The 19,759-nt window shown below is 47.2% G+C and overlaps 1 protein-coding gene across 1 annotated transcript; it reads right to left on the reverse strand.

Moving 5' to 3' along the window:
• Window positions 1-1,841: 1,841 nt before the first annotated feature.
• Window positions 1,842-5,608, reverse strand: DLX5 (distal-less homeobox 5). Its single transcript, XM_052639180.1, has 3 exons — window positions 5,254-5,608; window positions 3,140-3,324; window positions 1,842-2,171 (listed from the first exon to the last, which is right to left on the reverse strand). Exons 1-3 carry the CDS (start codon window positions 5,606-5,608, stop codon window positions 1,842-1,844), a joined length of 870 nt encoding a protein of 289 aa, XP_052495140.1.
• Between the last annotated feature and the right edge of the window lie 14,151 nt (window positions 5,609-19,759).

A 19,759-nucleotide genomic window follows, 5' to 3' on the forward strand; every position in this document is an offset into this window, starting at 1 on the left:
GAGCAGGGGAAAGAGAGAAAGAGGCGAAAGAACACACAGGCAAATTCCCCTCAGGGCACACAGCGTGCCTTTTCAGGTCTAGTCTCCCAGCCCTGGAAAAACCTCAGAAATCCTCAGATGACAGGATGTAATTTTTTACGTTCTAATCTCTCTACTCCCCACCCCCAAGAAGACTCTTTTGTCAAATTTATTACTGCTGACTTCCTAGCTGTAAAATATAACTCATGCATCTTGTAATTTCCAACAAATGATTTCCCTTGGTGTCCCAAGGAAACAGAATCAGGCGGACTAAGGTACAGTCAGAAGGACACCTAGAGTTCTGGCCTGAGAGCGAAACTCAAGACCCGAGCCGTAGCTCTCTGTGGTCATACTGCTGACATCCATGTGCAGAGGTGCGGGGAGAAGGACGGGACAGAGGCCAGGGTTGCTGCAAGTCCATCCTCTCCGCCCTGGAGAAGGCTTCACAAAAGAGAAATCCCTGCAAACAGATTCAACTTCCCACGATTGGACCCTGCTTTGCCACTGTTTTATGTAAAAGCAAAGCAGGGGAGCTCCTTCCTGAAAAAACCAGAGTGGTACAGAGGCTGAAGGAAATAAACTTATGTTTGGAGTATTATCTCCCGCGACGTGAAATCAACGTGCAGCCACAATGCTTTGCTTCCTTTCCTCCACCTCACAATTCCCTTTCCTGGCCGAAAGAACGCCCCCCCCCAACCCCCCACCCCCATCACCACCTCCCCCCACCCCACCCCCCACATGCCCTGCTTGGCCTACTGATTTAGGTACATCATTGTTTTCAAGTCCTGTGATCCTATCCTCTTGTCAAAGAACTCGGATAAATTTATAATCATACATTAGGGAGTCTAAGGCACTACCATTTGCCACACTGCAAAGATTTCAGATTTTTTAAAAAAATGTAATAGGAGGGGAATTTTCTTTTTCTTTTTTTCATTTTCTCATCTCTGGAAGCTCCCTTCGAAGGGAATGTAATTTGTCTAATTGCTCTGGCAATACACTGAGGCTGATGGAGGTGGGGGGGGGGGGTAGGCTCCACCATAATTGCTTTGAGCTTAGAATTCAGAGTGGTTATTGAGGGATTTCTGCTTCTTTCTTACTCACACACAGAGAGGGAGGGCTGTATTTAGATTTCAGCATTACTTTCTACCTGAAACAATTTGGGGTTAAACTTAAAATTATCTAAATGTTTTTGTGGTTAGGCAAAAAATCACCTAAATATATATTATATGGCAGTACTCTAAACAGGCCACATATGTAAATAGACATATAAAGTACAGCATCCAACACACACACATCTACGGTTCTGTATGCATGCACCACCATTTTCTGTTTTCCTTTTTGCTTTGTTGTATCTCTACAGTTTGTCTTCCTTTAATAGCCTGCACAAAATGTCACTAGCCCATTGTAAGGGGGGCAAATGGAGTATCTTTTAGAAACATTTTGCTTTCATGGTCGAAATAATTTTATTTATCCAGAATATACAGCTTAATTCTTCTATCTACACTTATTTACATGGTTAAAATAACATTGAAAAAAGTCTTTTGAAAAGTTGAGGTCATAGATTTCAAGGCACCATTGATAGTGTCCACAGTTGCGCAAAAATGTTCGTCTGTAAAAAAAGGGGGGACGGGGTCCTTTGAAATGCAATAACTTACATGCAAAAAAAAAAAAAAGCTTTACACATGAATTTTTTTTGTTTCCGTTTTTCCAAACTTTCCCATATGAATTCCTTTTTTTTTTTTTTTTTTAAAAAAAAAGGTTGATTTTCTAAAACAGCAAAAACACAGTAGTCCCAAAAAAGAGAGCAAGAGAAAGCGGCCGGTCTAATAGAGTGTCCCGGAGGCCAGCGCCAGCGGGTGCTGTAAGGAGCCGGGCGGCGGCAGGTGGGAATTGATTGAGCTGGCTGCGCTCGGGTACCAGGAAGCTGAGTTCTCCAGGTAGCTGGACGCGGGGGACTGGTTGGAGGTCGGAGGGTGGGCATGAGGGTGGTGGCTGAGCGAGCGGGACGAGCCCTGGGGCTCCCACACCGCTGGAGACTGCGGCGAGTTACACGCCATAGGGTCGCTGGAGCTGGGGCTATGCTCCGGGGGCATCTCCCCGTTTTTCATGATCTTCTTGATCTTGGATCTTTTGTTCTGAAACCAGATTTTCACCTGGGTGGGGGGGAACAAAGGCACACGTTACCGGGACGCTCAGGTGCTTGCCCGCGCGCCTCCCCCAGGGCGGCGACCAGAGGCTTAATTCGGCCCCCAGAGGCCGGACACTGGCGTCCCCCCGCAGCTGGCGGCCTATGGTGAAGGGGCTGGACCCAAGGTCACAGTCTGGATCATGGGCCCCAGAAGGGCCGCCGCTGGCGCAGGACCCCAGGCTTCAGTCTTTGGGGGAGGGGGCGCGAGTGTCCACGCCGGCGAGAGCGCACGTGTAACCCAGCGCGGGAAGCACGCAACGCGGCGCCACGAACGTCTCCACAACAACCGCTTGAGCGCCGTGCGCCAGGGGCGCGTCCGCGCGAGGTGGGAGGAGGACCAAGGAGTGGTGTCCCCGCTGCCCGACCGCCTCCTTTTCCTCCCACTCCTGCTCGGCTTCGAGGACACTCTTTATTCTTCCGTCGGCCCCCGTGGGGTTGCGGTGGGAGTGAAGGGGACCATCCAGGGCAGGCTTTCCCGAGCCACAGCGCCCCCACCTCGGGCCCGCCGCAGGCGCAGGGCGTCACCCTCTGCTTTCCGGCCGCCAGCACGCGGCCTGAGACCCCCGCGCGGGGGCCGGGCCCTGCTTACCCCCGCTGCTCTGCACTGTGCGGAGCACTAGACAGTTTCTTAAAGCTGCGAGGGTGTCCTCGAGACAACCCTCCCCTTGTTCCCAATCTAGGGAACTGGCCCCTCAGCCCCCGTAGACTCGAAGAGCGGGGGGGCTGCTTCTGGGGATGAACGACGTCTCGCTGCCGTCTCCACCACTCACGGCGACGCCACCCGGCCTAGAGGGGAGGGCGCGGGGTCAGTGTCTGTCTGCGAGTTTCTCGCGGGCCCTGATGAGTCGGCTCCAGCCCGCCGGGACCGAACCGCGCGGTCCGGCCAGGCTTGCAGCCCACCGGGGCTCTGGCCCAGGCCGCGGCCGGATTTACCTGTGTTTGCGTCAGTCCCAGCGAGGCGGCCAGCTCGGCGCGTTCGGGCAGGGCGAGGTACTGAGTCTTCTGAAACCTTCTCTGTAACGCGGCCAGCTGAAAGCTGGAATAAATAGTCCTGGGTTTACGAACTTTCTTTGGTTTGCCGTTCACCATCCTCACCTCGGGCTCGGCCACTTCTTTCTCTAAATAATCAAAACAGACCCGGTCAGAACTCGTTGGCAGACAATGGCCCTTTTGCAGAACTTGCGAATACAGTCCTTGAAATTCTTACCACGCAGCCTTCACTCTCTTTTCCCCATATCACCACCTTTACTTCACGGGACAGCACCCGCCCCGCCTCCCCCCGACCCCTCATCATGTAAAAGGCCAGGTAGCCTGATTAATTTCCCTCTCTGTTTATTCAGGTTCTCCTGGGTTTTTGCAGAGCGTCTGGCACAGCAAAACTCCCCTCTTGGCGTCCGGGATTTAGCCCTTGCAGCGGTTCTTGCTTCCCCCGGATTCGTTTTCAATCCCACTCTGTGTTCACCGACGGCTTTAGGGTGAGTTTTGGGCCCGTCTCTCCCGGGGATTCAAGCGAGGAAGCCCGGACTGTGGTCCCCCTTATGTCAGCGTCTGTTCGGGCGCCCACAGAGGCCAGACGCTTGGGCAGGGAAGACGCTAACCGAGGTCTCCAAAGTTCAAAGACCCACAAGCAAACTGCTCCTTCAATTCAGAGGCAAGCGGTCCGAGCCGCCGCAGACAGAGGGTCGATTATGCAGCCCCCATAATCTCCCTGCAGATCTGCGAGGGCACAGATGTGTCTGGTTTCTTTTACAAATAGACTTAATAAGTTCTTGGCCAAAAGGAAAAAAAAAATCTTTCATGTATGCACGAAGCACAGAGCCACTGAAAGAACGAAGACACCCCACTTCTCCTCCCCCCGCCCCCATCCACCCACCCACCACACTGGCAATCTTTTAAAGTTTATCAAGAGTTATAATTTGAAAAAGAATCTGCGGTGGGGTGTTTTCGTAGGAAAGGGGCGGCAGATCAGGACGAATTTAGCAGACTTGGTAGTATAGACTTGGCGGGGCGCGGTGGGGGGGGGCGGGGGTCGGTGGCGGGAGCGGAGACTCTCCGAACGCGTGTTTTCCAAACGTGCCCTGGGGCCACAAGTCCCCTTTCACAAAAGTACCTTCTTATCAAAAGTGCCCATCTCTGGAAGGGGCGGAGACCCTCTCCTTGGGGTGTGCGTGTGCGTGTGTGTGTGTATGCGCGCGCCGAGCTCCTGGGAGAAGAAGGGTGGAGGATGAGGACTGTGGTCTCCATTCTGCCAGAGCAGGGGATGCTAATATTAGCAGGATTATTAATGTGCTGGTGGGAAGAGATCAAACCTGACCAGCAAAACCTCTCCAAGGAGACCTCATACCGCTCTTACCGCCCAAATTCACTAACCCTCAAACTCTCCAACTAAGTTTCAAGGCAGACGAAAAAGGAGACGCCTTGAAAAAGGAGATGGGAAGGAGAAACAAATTTTAGGCACCCAATGGAGAAAAAAAAATATTGCTCCAATAACGTGACCCTTCAGCAAACCTCCTCCACCTTTAAATGGCTTTTTGTTTTTGGAAATGCCTTGGATAAACCGCAGGGCTCTCGGCGCGCTCTTCGTCTGGCGGGCTAGGGCTCGCGGGCCCCCACCCTGCCCCGTGTGCTCCGGGCACCCATACCACGCTGGCTCGCAGCTGCTCCCAGACTGTTCCCCACGGAGTCTTTGAGGCAGCCATGCATCCCGACTCCCACCGATCGAGCTCGCCTACCACCCCCCCCCACCCCCCGCCCCCGCTCCCAAATCCAACAAATAGCCTCCCTACCCCCTTTTCCAGCTTAGCTGGCTTCCTGACCGGGCAAGCTGAGAATCCAGCGACTGAGCGGTCGCCTGAAGGGACCGAAGAGAAGAGACGCTGGTCCGAACAACCCCCTCAGGCTGCTTCTGCTAAGAATCTCTAAAATGCTGGCCCGGGAATCTCTCTCGTTTGTCAACTCGGCCCCCACTCCCTTCCGCCGGGTGCTCCCCCATGTCCTACCGCATCTCCCTCCCCCCGAAGCCTGACTCCCACCCCCACTCCCGGTACCTGGCTGGCTGGTGGCGCTCGGAACGCGGTTGTAGGCGCCGCCGTACTGGTGGTAGGGGCTGGCGTAGCTGTAGTCGGCGTAAGCTTTGGCGGGGTAGCTGCCGGCGGAGCCGTTCACGCCGTGGTACTGGTACTGGTACGGGTTGAGCGCCTTGCCGTAGGAAGCCGAGGTAGGAGAGCAGTAGCCGTGCGGGGCTCCCCCCGGGGCGCTGTAGTAGTCGGAATCGGTAGCCGACGACTCGGGCAGAGTTGGCGATTCCTGAGACGGGTGGTGCATGGCTGCGGCCGTCTGGAACGGGGCTTGGAAGTCGCCGGATCGGATGCTGGGGACCCTTCTGTCAAACACTCCTGTCATCGCTCGCTGGCGGCGGCGGCCCGAATTGGCTGTGGGGCTGCTCTGGTCTAAGCTGACATGGCTGTAGGAGCGAGGGAGGAGGAGGAAGAGGAGGAGGAGAGGCGGCGGCGGCGAGGAGGAGGCTGGGAGTCGCGGAGGCTCTGTCTCGGGCAGGCTGACTGCTGGCTGAAGCGCAGCACAGCCTTGGTTAAATCCTTAATTGCGCGCTTACGCACAGCGGGGTGGATCGGGTTCCATTGGCCAGGGCCTCCTGAGCAGGAGCAACACCCTAACTCGTCCAACTAGTTTTAGCACAACAAAGCATTGCTTAAAAAAAAAAAAAAAAAGAGGGAGAAAAAAAATGAAGGGGTGGGGGGAAGACAGAGAGAGAGAGAGAGAGAGAGTTGTTGCTTGTTGGGGGAAGGAGGGGTGTCTCAGGCAATCTGTTTCCAGTGAATTCTAGAGACGACGCAGAAGCCCCAGCACCCAGCTCTGTACTGTCTGGAGACAATGTGTTCCAATGAGCAGCCTCAGAAAGTGCACATGTTTTGGGATGAGGTCGACCACTGTCTCTCCTTGCTTCTCAGCTGCACCAGGGGCGAATGTGGAATTGAACACTGAAGAGTGGGGATGTGGGACAAAGGCAAAAAAGAAACTGATGAGAACAATATTTTTAGTGGGGTACTGGGAGCTAAGTTGTAATTTACATGTGTTGAAAATTTGCGATTTGGGGAAAGACAGACAAATCTGGAGCAAGCACTTCGTTTGCCGGAGATGAGTTTTATTTCTGAGAGAGTGAGACAAGGGTGCTCAAGATGCACAATAAATGGCAGGAAGAGTTCCTGCAGCCCCCGGTGCCCACAGTGACTTTAAAAATCACTGCCTTAAGCACAAATACTTTAATGACTCCCAAAGTGCTGGTCCCCAAAAGGTGCAGGCAGCCCCACATTTTGTCTAATATTCTAGTCTATTTGGATGCTATTTGAATAGAGGATCTATAATTCTATGTTCAGTGGCCAAAGACTCCTGCAAAAGTGAACGGTCTACTTATGACCTGTCCTCAGGGACTTAATGGGAACCCCTGGAACACTGGAAAGTAGAGATAAAAGCTCTTTAGGGAAGTTGGGTGAACCTCATGGATTTCCTTCTCCCAGCTCCACGGAGGTAGAAACAAGGGCCTGCTTTTTCCTTCCCCAGGTCTGGGTTCCTTGCAAAGAGAGAAAAGGCTCAGGAATCAGACCCTTGGTGTTTGGGATGCAGAGTTTGCTTTTCATGACATGTCGTTCTTGCTCTAGCAGTGATCTAGCTGGGAGATTGGAAATTTAACATTAGTTTACCGCTCCCCACTGCCCCTCCCCTCGAATAGGCCCCTCACTACAGGAGCTGGATCCTGATTTGGGCCCTCCCAGCGTCTTCCTCCAGGGGTCGGGGGATTTGGAGCCTGGGAGCTTCACACCACTTCCAGGGTGGATGGCCTCTTAGTGCTTCCTCCCTGCCCCCACTGCCAATTGAAGAAGAAAACGCCTCCATTAATCGTGTCTTGTCCTAGTTTAACTGGGGAACTATTTTGGCTCAAAACATGCTAGCAGGAGAGTCGAGTCGTGGGGGCAGGTGTGGAACTTGGTGCCCAGGTGCCAGCCACATGCCAGCCGGGTGCCAGCCTGGCTCTGAAACTCCAAAGCTGAGGAGCAACCACGTGTGCACCAACTCCCTGCCTCTGCCATCTGGGCGTCGAGAAACCACAGCTGTGGTCGCTGGGCCCTTTGGGGGCAACTTCAGCTGCTGGGGGGTGGACAAGAAAGGCGAGGTGTGTGTCACCAGGTCCACAGTGTCTCATGCCCTGGACTTCTCTGAGACAGATGCCCCGTGAAGAGAGGCAAGGCTGGCCACCCGTCCTTGCCCCATGCTGTGGATGTCAGCCTGGCTGTCCACCCCCTGGCTTTAGGCTGAGGAGGACCACAGGGCTTTGGAGGAATACTAGCAACAGGCTTGCTGTCCTGGCCTGTGCTCCGGAGAAGTTGTCGGTGCCCATTGAGTCACCTTACGCACATCCTGCCGTTTAATTACACGAGTCGCTTCCCCAAAGCAATGCTAAGGATGGTTCAAAGCACCTCCTGGCAACGGCAAGGGACTCGGGGAGCAGGCGCCTTTCCACAGCATCCCCCTTCCTTCTACCGCCACAGCCCTGCCCTGGTACTTTTTATTTATTACAGATTTAAAAGTTATTATGTGGAGGGAAATAAGGGCAATAGGGTTATGCTAAATCAAGTGTTCCTAGCAATGTCCTTAGACCTTGCTGAGGAGGCAGATTCCCACTTGGATGGATTGGAAGCTGCAGAATTTGGGCAAAATTTAGAAGTTCAAAATCCAGTTGACAACACAATGTTACAATATCAAGTTACCCTAAACCTTGCTAAATTTCACCTCAGATTTAAAAAAAAGAAACAGGACATTCTCTCCCACAGTTTTTACACAAGACAAAAAGGAGTGGGGCGGAAGGGAAGGCTTTAATTCTTTGTTTCAATTCCTAAAGTGTTGGCCTTCATGCCAGACAGGAAGACACTTTTGCAAAGGCCTCTGCCGGCCTCCAAATCTGGGTTGTGTCTCTGAGTCCAGAGCATCGACTTGCTTGCTTTGTCCTGTTATTTTCTAGGTTGACCCCACTCCCCAGTACCCTTCTTTTCCTTCAAGAAGCAGGAGGGAGAGGGAGCGCTAAGTTAAAAGGGGCCACGATATGGTCCCATTTCATTTCCCCTATTGTCTTTGTGACTCTGCGCACCGCTGTCCTCCTCCCCCTCCCCCTCCCCCCACGCCCCAGCCTGGCTGCCGCTTCAGACCCACCCTCCCGGACTGGCTTTGGGTAGCCTGGCTGACAGGGTAGCAACTTTTGCGGGTACTGTGGTGGTTCTGACACAAAGGCCCAGAGGTTGGAGACGAGCGGGCTGGACGCTGTCACCTCTTTCTAAACCCACTGACCGGCCCAGCCTTGGAGAAACAGCCCCGCGGCTTCCAACTTCTCCAGAAATGCTCTCCCCGCGGTGGCACGTAGGAAGAATGTGAGTAATTTCATCTCCTAGTAGCCGAAATTTGCAAAGGGCGGGAGGGGGTGGGGGAGAATCGGACTCTAAGAGAAGAGCAAGTCTTTACCACGAGCGCCACCCAGTGTCCGCGAGGAACAGCGTGCAAATGGCAAACGCTTCCCAGACTCAGCGTCCCTGGCTAGACAACGGTGGTTTCTCCCGGGTTCCAATCGGCTACCACGTGGCTTTCTTTCCATCTGTTTCAGCAGGTCTTTTCTCTCCGCTCATAACGGCCCTTCGTTCCTTTCCTGTTACTCCTTATACATTCAAACTGTTCCTCTTCCCCTCAGCCCCAACCAGATCACTTTTTTTTTTCTGGGTTTCAGCATGAAACCCAGCAGTTTTGGGGAGTACCATTCCAAAAAAAATATCTATTTTTGCTTTATTGACTTCTGCCAAAGCCTTTGACTGTGTGGATCACAAGAAACTGGAAAATTCTGAAAGAGAAGGGGATACCAGACCACTGACCTGCCTCTTGAGAAATCTGTATGCAGGTCAGGAAGCAACAATTAGAACTGGACATGGAACAACAGACTGGTTCCAAATAGGAAAAGGAGGACGTCAAGGCTGTATATTGTCACCCTGCTTATTTAACTTCTATGCAGAGTACATCATGAGAAACGCTGGGCTGGAAGAAGCACAAGCTGGAATCAAGATTGCCAGGAGAAATATCAATAACCTCAGATATGCAGATGACACCACCCTTATGGCAGAAAGTGAAGAGGAACTAAAAAGCCTCTTGATGAAAGTGAAAGAAGAGAGTGAAAAAGTTGGCTTAAAGCTCAGCATTCAGAAAACAAAGATCATGGCATCCGGTCCCATCACTTCATGGGAAATAGGTGGGGAAACAGTGGAATCAGTGTCAGGCTTTATTTTTTTGAGCTCCAGAATCACTGCAGATGGTGATTGCAGCCATGAAATAAAAAGACGCTGGCTCCTTGGAAGAAAAGTTATGACCAACCTAGATAGCATATTCAAAAGCAGAGATATTACTTTGCCAACAAAGGTCCGTCTAGTCAAGGCTATGGTTTTTCCAGTGGTCATGTATGGATGTGAGAGTTGGACTGTGAAGAAAGCTGAGTGCTGAAGAATTGATGCTTTTGAACTGTGGTGTTGGAGAAGATTCTTGAGAGTCCCTTGGACTGCAAGGAGATCCAACCAGTCCATCCTGAAGGAGATTGGTCCTGGGTGTTCTTTGGAAGAAATGATTCTAAAGCTGAAACTCCAGTACTTTGGCCACCTCATGGGAAGAGTTGACTCATTGGAAAAGACTCTAATGCTGGGAGGGATTGGGGGCAAGAGGAGAAGGGGACAACAGAGAATGAGATGGCTGGATGGCATCACCGACTTGATGGATGTGAGTTTAAGTGAACTCCGGGAGTTGGTGATGGACAGGGAGGCTTGGCGTGCTGCGATTCATGGGGTCGCAAAGATTCGGACACGACTGAGCGACTGAACTGAACTGATGGCTTTCCTGGTGGCGCAGCTCTAAAGAATCCACCTGCAGTGTGGAAGATCCCTTGGATGGGAAGATTCCCTGGTGAAGGGAATGGCAATCCTCTCCATTGTTCTGGTCTGGGAAATCCTATGGACAGAGGAGCCTGGCGGAGGACAGTCTGTGGTGTCTTAGTTGGACACGCCTAAGCGGTTAAACAGCAACAATAACATGCTCTGGGATGACTAGAAACAGTTGAGGCAGCCTCGTTTTGGAGATAGTTATGAAAAGCAGGCTCCCCTCTAACTGGATGGGGTACTTGATGCTGAGGGAGATTCACTATTTCCATGACCTGGAAAGATGGTGCCACTCTTGAGTTTGCAGGGAGAGGGCCTTGGAAAGCCTAGGAGAAGGTCATTTTAATAGGAGGGTTAACTCAGTTTTCTCCCTCTGGCCCCTCTAGAAGTCTGCTTGCTTATAGGTGTACCAAAAGTAGAACATCCTTTCCTTTGGGCTTGAAGCTCAAATTACTGCACCTGAAAATATTTATAACTTACGCTCTTTTAAATATGTAAACTAGTTAATTAAGACATTGTACTCATCAACTGGATGCACAAAATTCAGGTAGATATAGGACCCCCATAGCATGATGTACGTGTGTGCGTGTTCAGTCGCTTCACTTATATCCGTAATGTGGCAAGCCCATGGACTATAGCCTGCCAGGCTCCACTGTCCATGGAATTCTCCAGGCAAGAATATTGGAGTGGGCTGTCAGGCCCTCCTCCAGGGGATCCTCCCAACCCAGGGACTGAGCCTGGGTCTCGTGCATCTTCTGTACTGCAGGCCGCTGAGCCTCTGGGGACGCCCGCATAGCACGATACTAGCATTGTACATGAAAACGTGACATAAACGAGGCTTCTTTATTCTAGAATCTTTTGGGGATTATTTTTGAATCAGTGGGCTACCTGTCTTTTAAAAGTCCTTTTCTTGGGTTGAGGTTTATTTCAGTTTTTATTTGCAGTGCTTGATCTGTTACTATTCTTCATCTGTCCAAAGAAAATTGCTCTGAGAGCAGTTCACTGTTTCTGTGTCTTTAATGATCACGATCCATCTAGAGCACTTTTCATCCCAGGAATCTCAGACAGAAACACAGCTGGTTATATATATCGTATATTTTGTGGAGGTAGATTTGAGTGATCAGTTTATTTACAGTGGAGCGTCACTTTTCTTTGAGGTAGGGCACAGAGATCATTTAATAACTTAAGGTAAGGGACTTCACTTTCTTGGTGGCTCAGTGGCTGAGACTCCACGCTCCCAGTGGAGGGAGCTGGGGTTCAGTCCTGGTCAGGGAGCTAGATCCTACATGCTGCAACTAAGACCGGATACAGCCAAATAAATACATAACAGTAGATTTAAAAAGTAACTTTAGAGCCCCCAAATTTGATGTTTGTCTAGAAAAGACACAGTTCCATGAATCTGAGGTGATGAAAAGATAGGAGTGATGGTTGAAAAAGTGGTGAAGGCTTTAAAAAGTATCAAAGGTTGTTGGCCATTGGTTTTGGCAACTCAGCTGAATGGCTTTTGGGTCTCTCTATAGAGAGCCAGGCACTCTGGCTTGGAACTGACATTCAGAGGTGGTTCCTTTTCTGAGTTGACAAAACTGTCTAATTCCCCACCTAGGTTAGAGTGTTTCCTTGCACTCACGAGGCTGAACTAACTAGGCCGAAGCGAAAATGCTTGGCCTATCTGAATGGACAGTGAGCTTACCCAGGGGAAGAGGTGAGGGAATGGGGGTGTGATGAAGTGATGGGAAGGATAGGTAAAAAGATTCCTCCCATGCTGAAATTAATTACGGTGCCCCCCTGTTCTCAAGAAAAGTGTGTTTGAAATTAAAGGGTATCTCCAAAAAAGTCATCTCAAAGGATTCACTAGCAGGCAATTACATAAGTATTCTGAATAAATTAAAAATCCCCAGAGGGGAAAACTATTTTCCACTTAATTCCAACCTAATAAGATATTTTTTGTTTTTTTCCCCAAATGATAGTGCAGATCATAGACTTCTGCACATTTTGTTTTTATAATTAAGACATTAAAATGTGTTTATTCATTTAACTTAAACATAACTGGTTAGGAAAAGGCCTTAAGTATCCACTCAAATCTATTCTCTATGAGATGAATTTAATATACCACAGCTGAAAACACTTCAAGTTCATCTAAGTAGGAAGTAAATGGGATTATATTATTATATGTCTTTACAAACTGAAATTGAGTTATATTCTTCCTTCTAAACTCAGATTTCATCTTCTTGAAAAGGTTTGGCCGTGATACTATTTACAAAACCTTTATTCTTCTTACAGATATATAAATATTCCTATTTAAAAATTACCCTTTGTGGAGTTAAAAGAAAAGTAATTGGCAGACAGGGATTTGGAGCAATGATCCAACTCTGGCAAGGAAATAGCAAGAGTGAAGCTTAAGTCATTTTTAATAATGTTCTAATTCCAAGATCAATTTAGAATTTTAAAGTTCATTGATCCTAAGCCACTGTATTTTTATGTTCTGACAACACTGTATGCAAAGATGTAAAAAAAAAATCACTTCTAAAGTCAAATCCATTCAGAGTATTCAAACACTGAGCTGGGTGAAACTTGGCACACAGATATATGCATGCGGGCAGGTAATATAAATTTATAGACATTTTTGCACTCTGCCTTATTTATATCATTTTTATAGCTTAAAACAAACAGCAAGAAAATTCAGAACCTTTCTGTACAGCTGTGTTTACTACCTTATACCTTCTAAAAAGAGAAAGATTCTTAAACAGGTACCCTCAGCTTGAGATAAGAGGTTTCCCTGCTGTGTTGCACAGCATAATCAGTGGAAGGCGCAGTGCCCACCTGGACTTGCATCCCTCTGTGCTCCTGCAGAAGAAAATTAAGGCAACAGAAAGGAAAAGTCAATAGCTTTCCAAGTGAAGTGTAGCTGACGCAGCAATGGAGTCTTTTCTTAAAAAACGAAAAACAAAACAACAAAAAGCTGTAGACAGAAAAGATACATTACCCTACTTGTACCCAGGATCTTAGTAAAGTCAACTTACATAGTCCATGGGCAGTTAAGCTGATCTTTGCTTCTGCAACACTTAGTTTTATTTCTCTTTCTCAACATAGATGCTTTTATAAATTTATTGTTAATTGAAGGATAGTTGCTTCGCAATAGTGGTTTGGTTTCTGCCATACATCATCATGAATTAGCCATAGGTATACATATGTCCCCTCCCTCTTGAATCTCCCTCCTACCTCCCACTCTTTCCCACCCCTCTAGGTTGTTACAGAGCCCCCGTTTGAGTTCCCTGAGACATACAGCAAATTTCCGTTGGCATAGCAGACTCTTAGATGATGCATTTAGCGAAGTAGTATAAACATACACATTCACATCATTTATTGCTGCATCCTGGTATGAAGCATCTTCTCAGCTTTACCCCCAATAGATGTATGTGTTTCAGTTGGTTACTTTGGAAATCAGGGAACGCTTTGGTTGCTACTTCTGCTTTTCAACAGCCCTCACTTCGCAGGCAACATACTATCTGCCTGCATGCACTATTGTTTTTTCTTTTTAAAAAACATTATTTACTTATTTGCACTATTGTTAGTTTAAAATTGGGTTGGAGGAGTGGGTGAAATGAGTGAAGGAGACCAGAAGATAAAATATTCAAGTTATAAAATAAATAAGTCACAGGGACGTGATGTCCAGCATGGTGACCATAGTTAATAGTTTCGTATTGTGGGTTTGAAGGGCTTCCCTGGTGGCTCAGAGGTTAAAACGTCTCCCTGCAATGCAGGAGACCTGGGTTCTATCCCTGGGTCGGGAAGATCCCCTGGAGAAGGAAATGGCAGCCCACTCCAGTATTCTTGCCTGGGAAATCCCATGGACGGAGGAGCCTGGTGGGCTACAGTCCACGGGGTCGCAAAGAGTCGGACATGACTGAGCGACTTCCCTTCACTTTTACTATTGCATGTTTGAAAGTTGCTAAGAGAGGAGATCCTAAGTGCTCTCATAACAAGGAAAAAATGCAACTGTGTATGGTGATTGATGTTAACTGGACTTATTGTGGTGATCATTTTGCTATATGTACAAATATCAAATCATTATGTTGTACACCTGAAACTGATATATGTATCAGTTATACCTCAGCAGAACAAATAAAATGGGGTTTAGGGAATTTTACTTATAAGTTCTAGGAGTCTTTGAAACTATAGAGGGGAAAGATGCTTCGTTTTTTGAAGCTCTGGACTTAAGCTCCCCACAGAATATATACAGGGATTGCATTAAATCCTCTCCTAGCAAAAAAAAAAAAGTAAAAATGGAAATCAACAAATTGGTGAATAACTGATACAAGCTTTGAAAACATTCAGAATACACTGCTGCTGCTGCTGCTGCTGCTAAGTCGCTTCAGTCGTGTCCAACTCTGTGTGACCCCATGGACTGCAGCCCACCAGGCTCCTCCGTCCATGGGATTTTCCAGGCAAGAGTACTGGAGTGGGGTGCCATTGCCTTCTCCGTCAGAATACACTATGGATGCACTATTCTTTCCCTGCACTTTCCTCTTACCTCCTTTGTTAGTTGAGTCCGTCACTGCTTCAGGGGTGTACTGTTTTATAGCTTTTTCACACTTGCTGTTTAAGAGTTTCAGACACTTTGAGGATCATGTTATAGAGTGACTGTGCTGGGTCACTGGTACTTAACCTACGCAGTAAACTTGGAGAGAATAAGGAGAATTCTTTAGCATTGAGAAAAAGAGGTGAACTAAAGAGCTCATCTTTGCTCCAGTGATAATACTTTTTATAGAATCATTCCTGAAGCCAGTCAATTGGGTGTAAAACTTTCGAGAGGATATTTAGTAGTTAAAATCGTGTGGTAATTTCTCCTTATCCTAGAGGAACAATGAAAAAGATTGGAAGAGAAATAGAAGGATGGAAGACGAGGATAGAAATTGCCAGGCATAAATGACCCCTCTGCTGTTTCAGAATTAGAACAGTCATTGAGGATGGCATTTAGGAAAAACATGAGTCCACCCAAGGACTGATTTTTGGGGGAGCACTTCCCAGAGAGGTCGCAATGAATGGGGTAGAAGGTGCTAATGATAGTTCTAGTCTTTGTGACTTTCTTTTGCTGGGTCATTAAATTCAACGTGGCCCTAAATACAACAGTTTAGGAAAATGTTCTCTAAGTTTTCTAGTATGTTACTGGGTTTCGTTCCTGTTCGTAGTCTGATGGTGAACATTTGGCTTGTCTTTTGCAAATTTTATAGGCCTTTAAATGGTTTTTTCCCAAACGGATTTCATGTATAATTCACTTCTCTTTTCACGGTAGCCTTGAGAAGTAGCTATGTCAGACTGTTATGGGTGGTCTTCAACTTTTATATATTTGCCTTTCCTTTAACTTGGGCTTGCTCATATTCCGTATTGGCACTCTTACCCAACCCTTTATTGGTGGGTTTGAGCCATGATGTGGTGACATTGCCTGCCAGCCACTACTGTTGGGACCAAACTTTCAGGCCTTGATGTAAGCAGTGCCAAGTGAATGTCCCTTTCATGCCTCGAGACATCCAGGCATGGAATTTTGGCTCATGTGGGGCTGCCGTCTCCCCCTGCCTGGCCTAATCCCTCTTTCCCTCTTGCTGCCAACCTTGCACCCTTCCCCTGTTCCACGTGTTTACTGTTGGGCTTGCCTAACCCCGTGCCTCCTGTAGGTTAGTGGGCACCTGAGAAAGGGAGCTGCTTGGCTCAGCTGTCTACCTATGAAAGATAAGCTGCCCCCTCCCTTGCACTCCAGGTGGGTGGGCCAGAGGGAGGCAGAGCTGGTGGGAACCGTTAGGGACTTTCTATTTGTTTAGCTCTTTAGAAATGAATGGGTGGCTGCAATGCAGAGACCCGGGTTCAGTCCCTGAGTCAGGAAGATCCCCTGGAGAAGGGAAAGGCTATCCACTCCAGTATTCTTGCCTGGAGAATTCCATGGCAGGTTGTGGCCCATGAGATCACAAACACTGAGCAACACACATGACTGAGCTACTAACACTTCTTTTCTCAGAAGTGAATATTCACCTTCAACTACATTTATTTCGAATAAAAGGTATTCCTTAAATACCTATTTGACAGACTAGTAAACTGAGGCCCAAAGAGTCTCCTTTAATAATAATAATACCTTGAATTTTCTTAGAGTTTTGAGCTTAAAGAGTCTCAGCAAATTCTCTATATTTTTCCCCACAGTACTCTTGAGAGATAAGCGGAGCACTGAGGAATCTGACTTCCTAACTCATTGGACGTATGCTGTTACCTAAGGTTGATCAGAAATTCCCGTGGTTAAAGTGCTGTCTATATCTGTTTTTCTCTTTCTGACTTCATTCTGTATGATGGTTTCCAGGTACATCCACTTCTCTACAAATGACCCAACTTTATTCCTTTTAATGGCTAGTATTCCACTGTGTATATGTACCACATATTTGCATATATGTGGAATCTAGAAAAATGCTACAGATGAACTTATTTGCAGGGCAGGATAGAGACGCAGATGTAGAGAACAGACCTATGGGCATGACCGGGGGAGAGGAGGGTGGGGCAAACTGGGAGATTGGGATTGACATATACATACGACCATGTGTAAAATTGATAGCTAGTGGAAATCTGCTGTATAGCACAGGGAACTCAGCTCAGTGCTAAGGACCTAGAGGGGTGAGATGGGGGTGGAGTGGGAGGGAGGTCCAAAAGGGAGGGGACGTATGTATACGCATAGCTGATTTACTTTGTTGTACAGCAGAAACTAACATAATGTTGTAAGCAACTAACCCCAATAAAAAATGCTGTCTGTATACACACACCAAAAAATTGATCAAAAGCAAATTTGGTACTCTTTTAATATATAAAATAACAGTATTCAGTAGGCATTTACTGTGTGATAATTATTTTGTGTTTATTTTTTCGCTTCTTGATAGCAGCGTGCAAGGAGGCACCTCATTACACCGTTCACATGGGGGACTGTGAGGCAGGGGTTAAGAATCTTAGTTATGCTGCTGTAGCTGGCAAGTTTATTACATGGGGCATCTCCAAAGCTGGAAATCCTCCACCCTCCAATAAGAGCAAAGAATTGTGGCTTTAGACACCAGGATAACATTTTTGTTGTTCCTTTTCTTTTTCTTAGTATTCTCAGACACATTCAACACATCTTTTAATTATAATAGTTTGTTTTATCCTTTTTCTCGGCCACACCACAGGGCATATGTGAGCTTAGTTCCCCAACTAGGGGTCAAATCCACGTCCTTTGGAGTGGAAGCACAGAGTCTTAGCACCTGGATCACCAGGGGAGTCCCTGTAATGGTTTGTTTACATCAACAATTTTCTTTTGTTTAATCAATCTCATTTTTTTTTTTAAAAAGTAGGATACAATTGATGGATATTAATTTAGGAAGTTGAATTGAGATATGATATAGATCTGGGTGTTTGGCAGTCCTCAGGATTGGAACCAGGAAAATTCAGGGGAAAGTTGGGAAAGCTTAATTTCATAACTGAGGTAATGAGCAAGTGGTCCCTGGACCTAACTAGTGACAGTCCATGTAAAACGGAGTGGGAGACCTCATTCTACCATTTGCCTCCATTCTTCACCCCCGCCACACACCTCCCCTCTTCACATCCATGCATTGTATCTCATGCATCTATCTGTAAACTATTCTAACAAAATCTCAGTTTCTTATCAAAATTATGTGTGTGTGCTCAGTTGCTCAGTCGTGTCTGACTCTTTGTGACCCCATGGACTGGAGCCCGCCAGGCTCCTCTGTTCATGGGATTCTCTAGGCAAGAATACTGGAGTGGATTGCCGTTTTCTTCTTCAGGGAATCTTCCTGACCCAGGGACCCAACCCGGGTCTCTTGTGTCTCCTGCATAGGCAGGCCAACTCTTTACCACTGTGCCAAAGTTATGTGTAGCGACCATGTATGGTATCATTCACGCAATGTAATGTTAGTTTCAGGTGTACAGACACAGACATTTTTGAAAATTAAATGATGATAATAATTACCCTAGGACAAAAGCTGGAATGTTCCTGGCCAAACCTTAATTTTAGAATATATTTCTGAGACTCTGCAAAGTATTTTAGGAGGCCACCTTGGGAAGTCCTATCCAGTCGCCTGACATTGTGGGAGTTTTCATGGTAGGGAGAGCAGAGGTTTTCTAGATGCCTTGGGGTTGAGCTCCTGGGCCTGTACCTGAGAGGTTGGGGAGGGTCGGGACCATCACCAGAGGTTGTGGAGGTTGCGCACTGTACAAGGGTGCCATGAGAAAAGGAGAATGGGAACCCAGTCCCGCCTGTGCTATATTCGCCCAGCCATGTATCTAAGTGAGGGGCTGTGTCTGCCCCAGGAAAGGTGCGTCTGTCTCTAGACACACAAAGATGCCACATAGACGGGGAGAATCCCTGAGTGCAACAAAATTCCATCTTTTGTCTAGTTTTTCCGAAGTGTTGACGCTCTATCCCTTTTTTCATTTTGATTATTATCTTTTTAATAGTCTTGGCAGAAATCACGCCTCTGTATTTAAAAAATCACTTAATCTGAGTCTCCCGCATAATAGAAAACTGCAGAGCCCTGAAACCCGAGGCTCCCAAATGCAAAAAAGTATACTGAGAGGTTTTGTTTTCTTTTAAGCTTGGACCGTCCTAAAGCTTTTCAAAATCTGGTATATAGAGAGGATAAATGCTTATGCCTAAACTGACCATGCATTCAAGGGCTGTATTTCTTTTCTTCTGTGAGGCGTGCCATATGCAACAAAGATATCTCCCTTACTGCCAAGTTCTTCAAAGAGTGAAACTTGGAGGACTATTACCTTTCACAAAACTTTTAAAATGTACTCATTGCCCTTGCAAAAGAAATGACTATCTGGTGCAATTATGTTTGACCATAGACCCAAAGAACAATGAATGTTTCAAACACAAATTGCTTTTGAGAATCATAGTTCTATTCTTGGCTTGAAGACATTCATGTAGGAAATTAACAGAGAATTTTCATAAAAACTCTCTGGATAAAGGAAATTAGATGAGGGATGCCAGTTTGTCTTTTAAGTTGCTTGAGCACATCTGTCATAACAGACATTGCCCCAGATTGTGGAACCCTTTCCTTCCAGAATCTCTTAATGGTTGTAGAACTTACAGTGCCATAATTTCCTTTCATTTTTGACAGTGTTATCCTATCTTTACAGACTTACACTGACAGCATTTCATCTTAACATCATTAGATCATCTCACCTGACTTTTGCATGTGGTGCACGTCATTACATTGCAGGGATGGCACTATGCAGTTACCAGCGCAGTGAATAGGATATTAGTATGATTACTGACGCAAAAATTTAGCACATACAGATATAGCATTCTGCATTTGAAAGCATATTATGGCTATTAGTTAGTTGGCCCAATGCTCCTGGGATCCAGTGAAACTTACTATTCTTTTTATACCAAGTAGGCTAATGGAAAGAGACACTATTATAGGACTAGGCACTGGCTGAACTTTCCTAAACTTCTTCGACTTTTTTAAAGTTAAAAAAGTTGGATGTAAAGATTTATAGTAACCAGTCATTGCCTTTAAAGGCCGGACATGTGAGAAAATTGCATTTCCCC

The sequence above is a fragment of the Budorcas taxicolor genome, chromosome 4 (assembly GCF_023091745.1).
Source record: "Budorcas taxicolor isolate Tak-1 chromosome 4, Takin1.1, whole genome shotgun sequence".
Lineage (NCBI taxonomy): Eukaryota > Metazoa > Chordata > Mammalia > Artiodactyla > Bovidae > Budorcas > Budorcas taxicolor.

What these genes read in the sequence shown, in the direction of transcription:
- DLX5 (XM_052639180.1), bottom strand. Translation starts at nt 5,608, where the DNA reads ATGACAGGAGTGTTTGACAGAAGGGTCCCCAGCATCCGATCCGGCGAC. An exon ending in GAGCGCCACCAGCCAGCCAG is followed by an intron (nt 3,325 to 5,253) that starts GTACCGGGAGTG and finishes TTGATTATTTAG; the next exon opens with AGAAAGAAGTGGCCGAGCCC. An exon ending in TGGGACTGACGCAAACACAG is followed by an intron (nt 2,172 to 3,139) that starts GTAAATCCGGCC and finishes CCCCCCACCCAG; the next exon opens with GTGAAAATCTGGTTTCAGAA.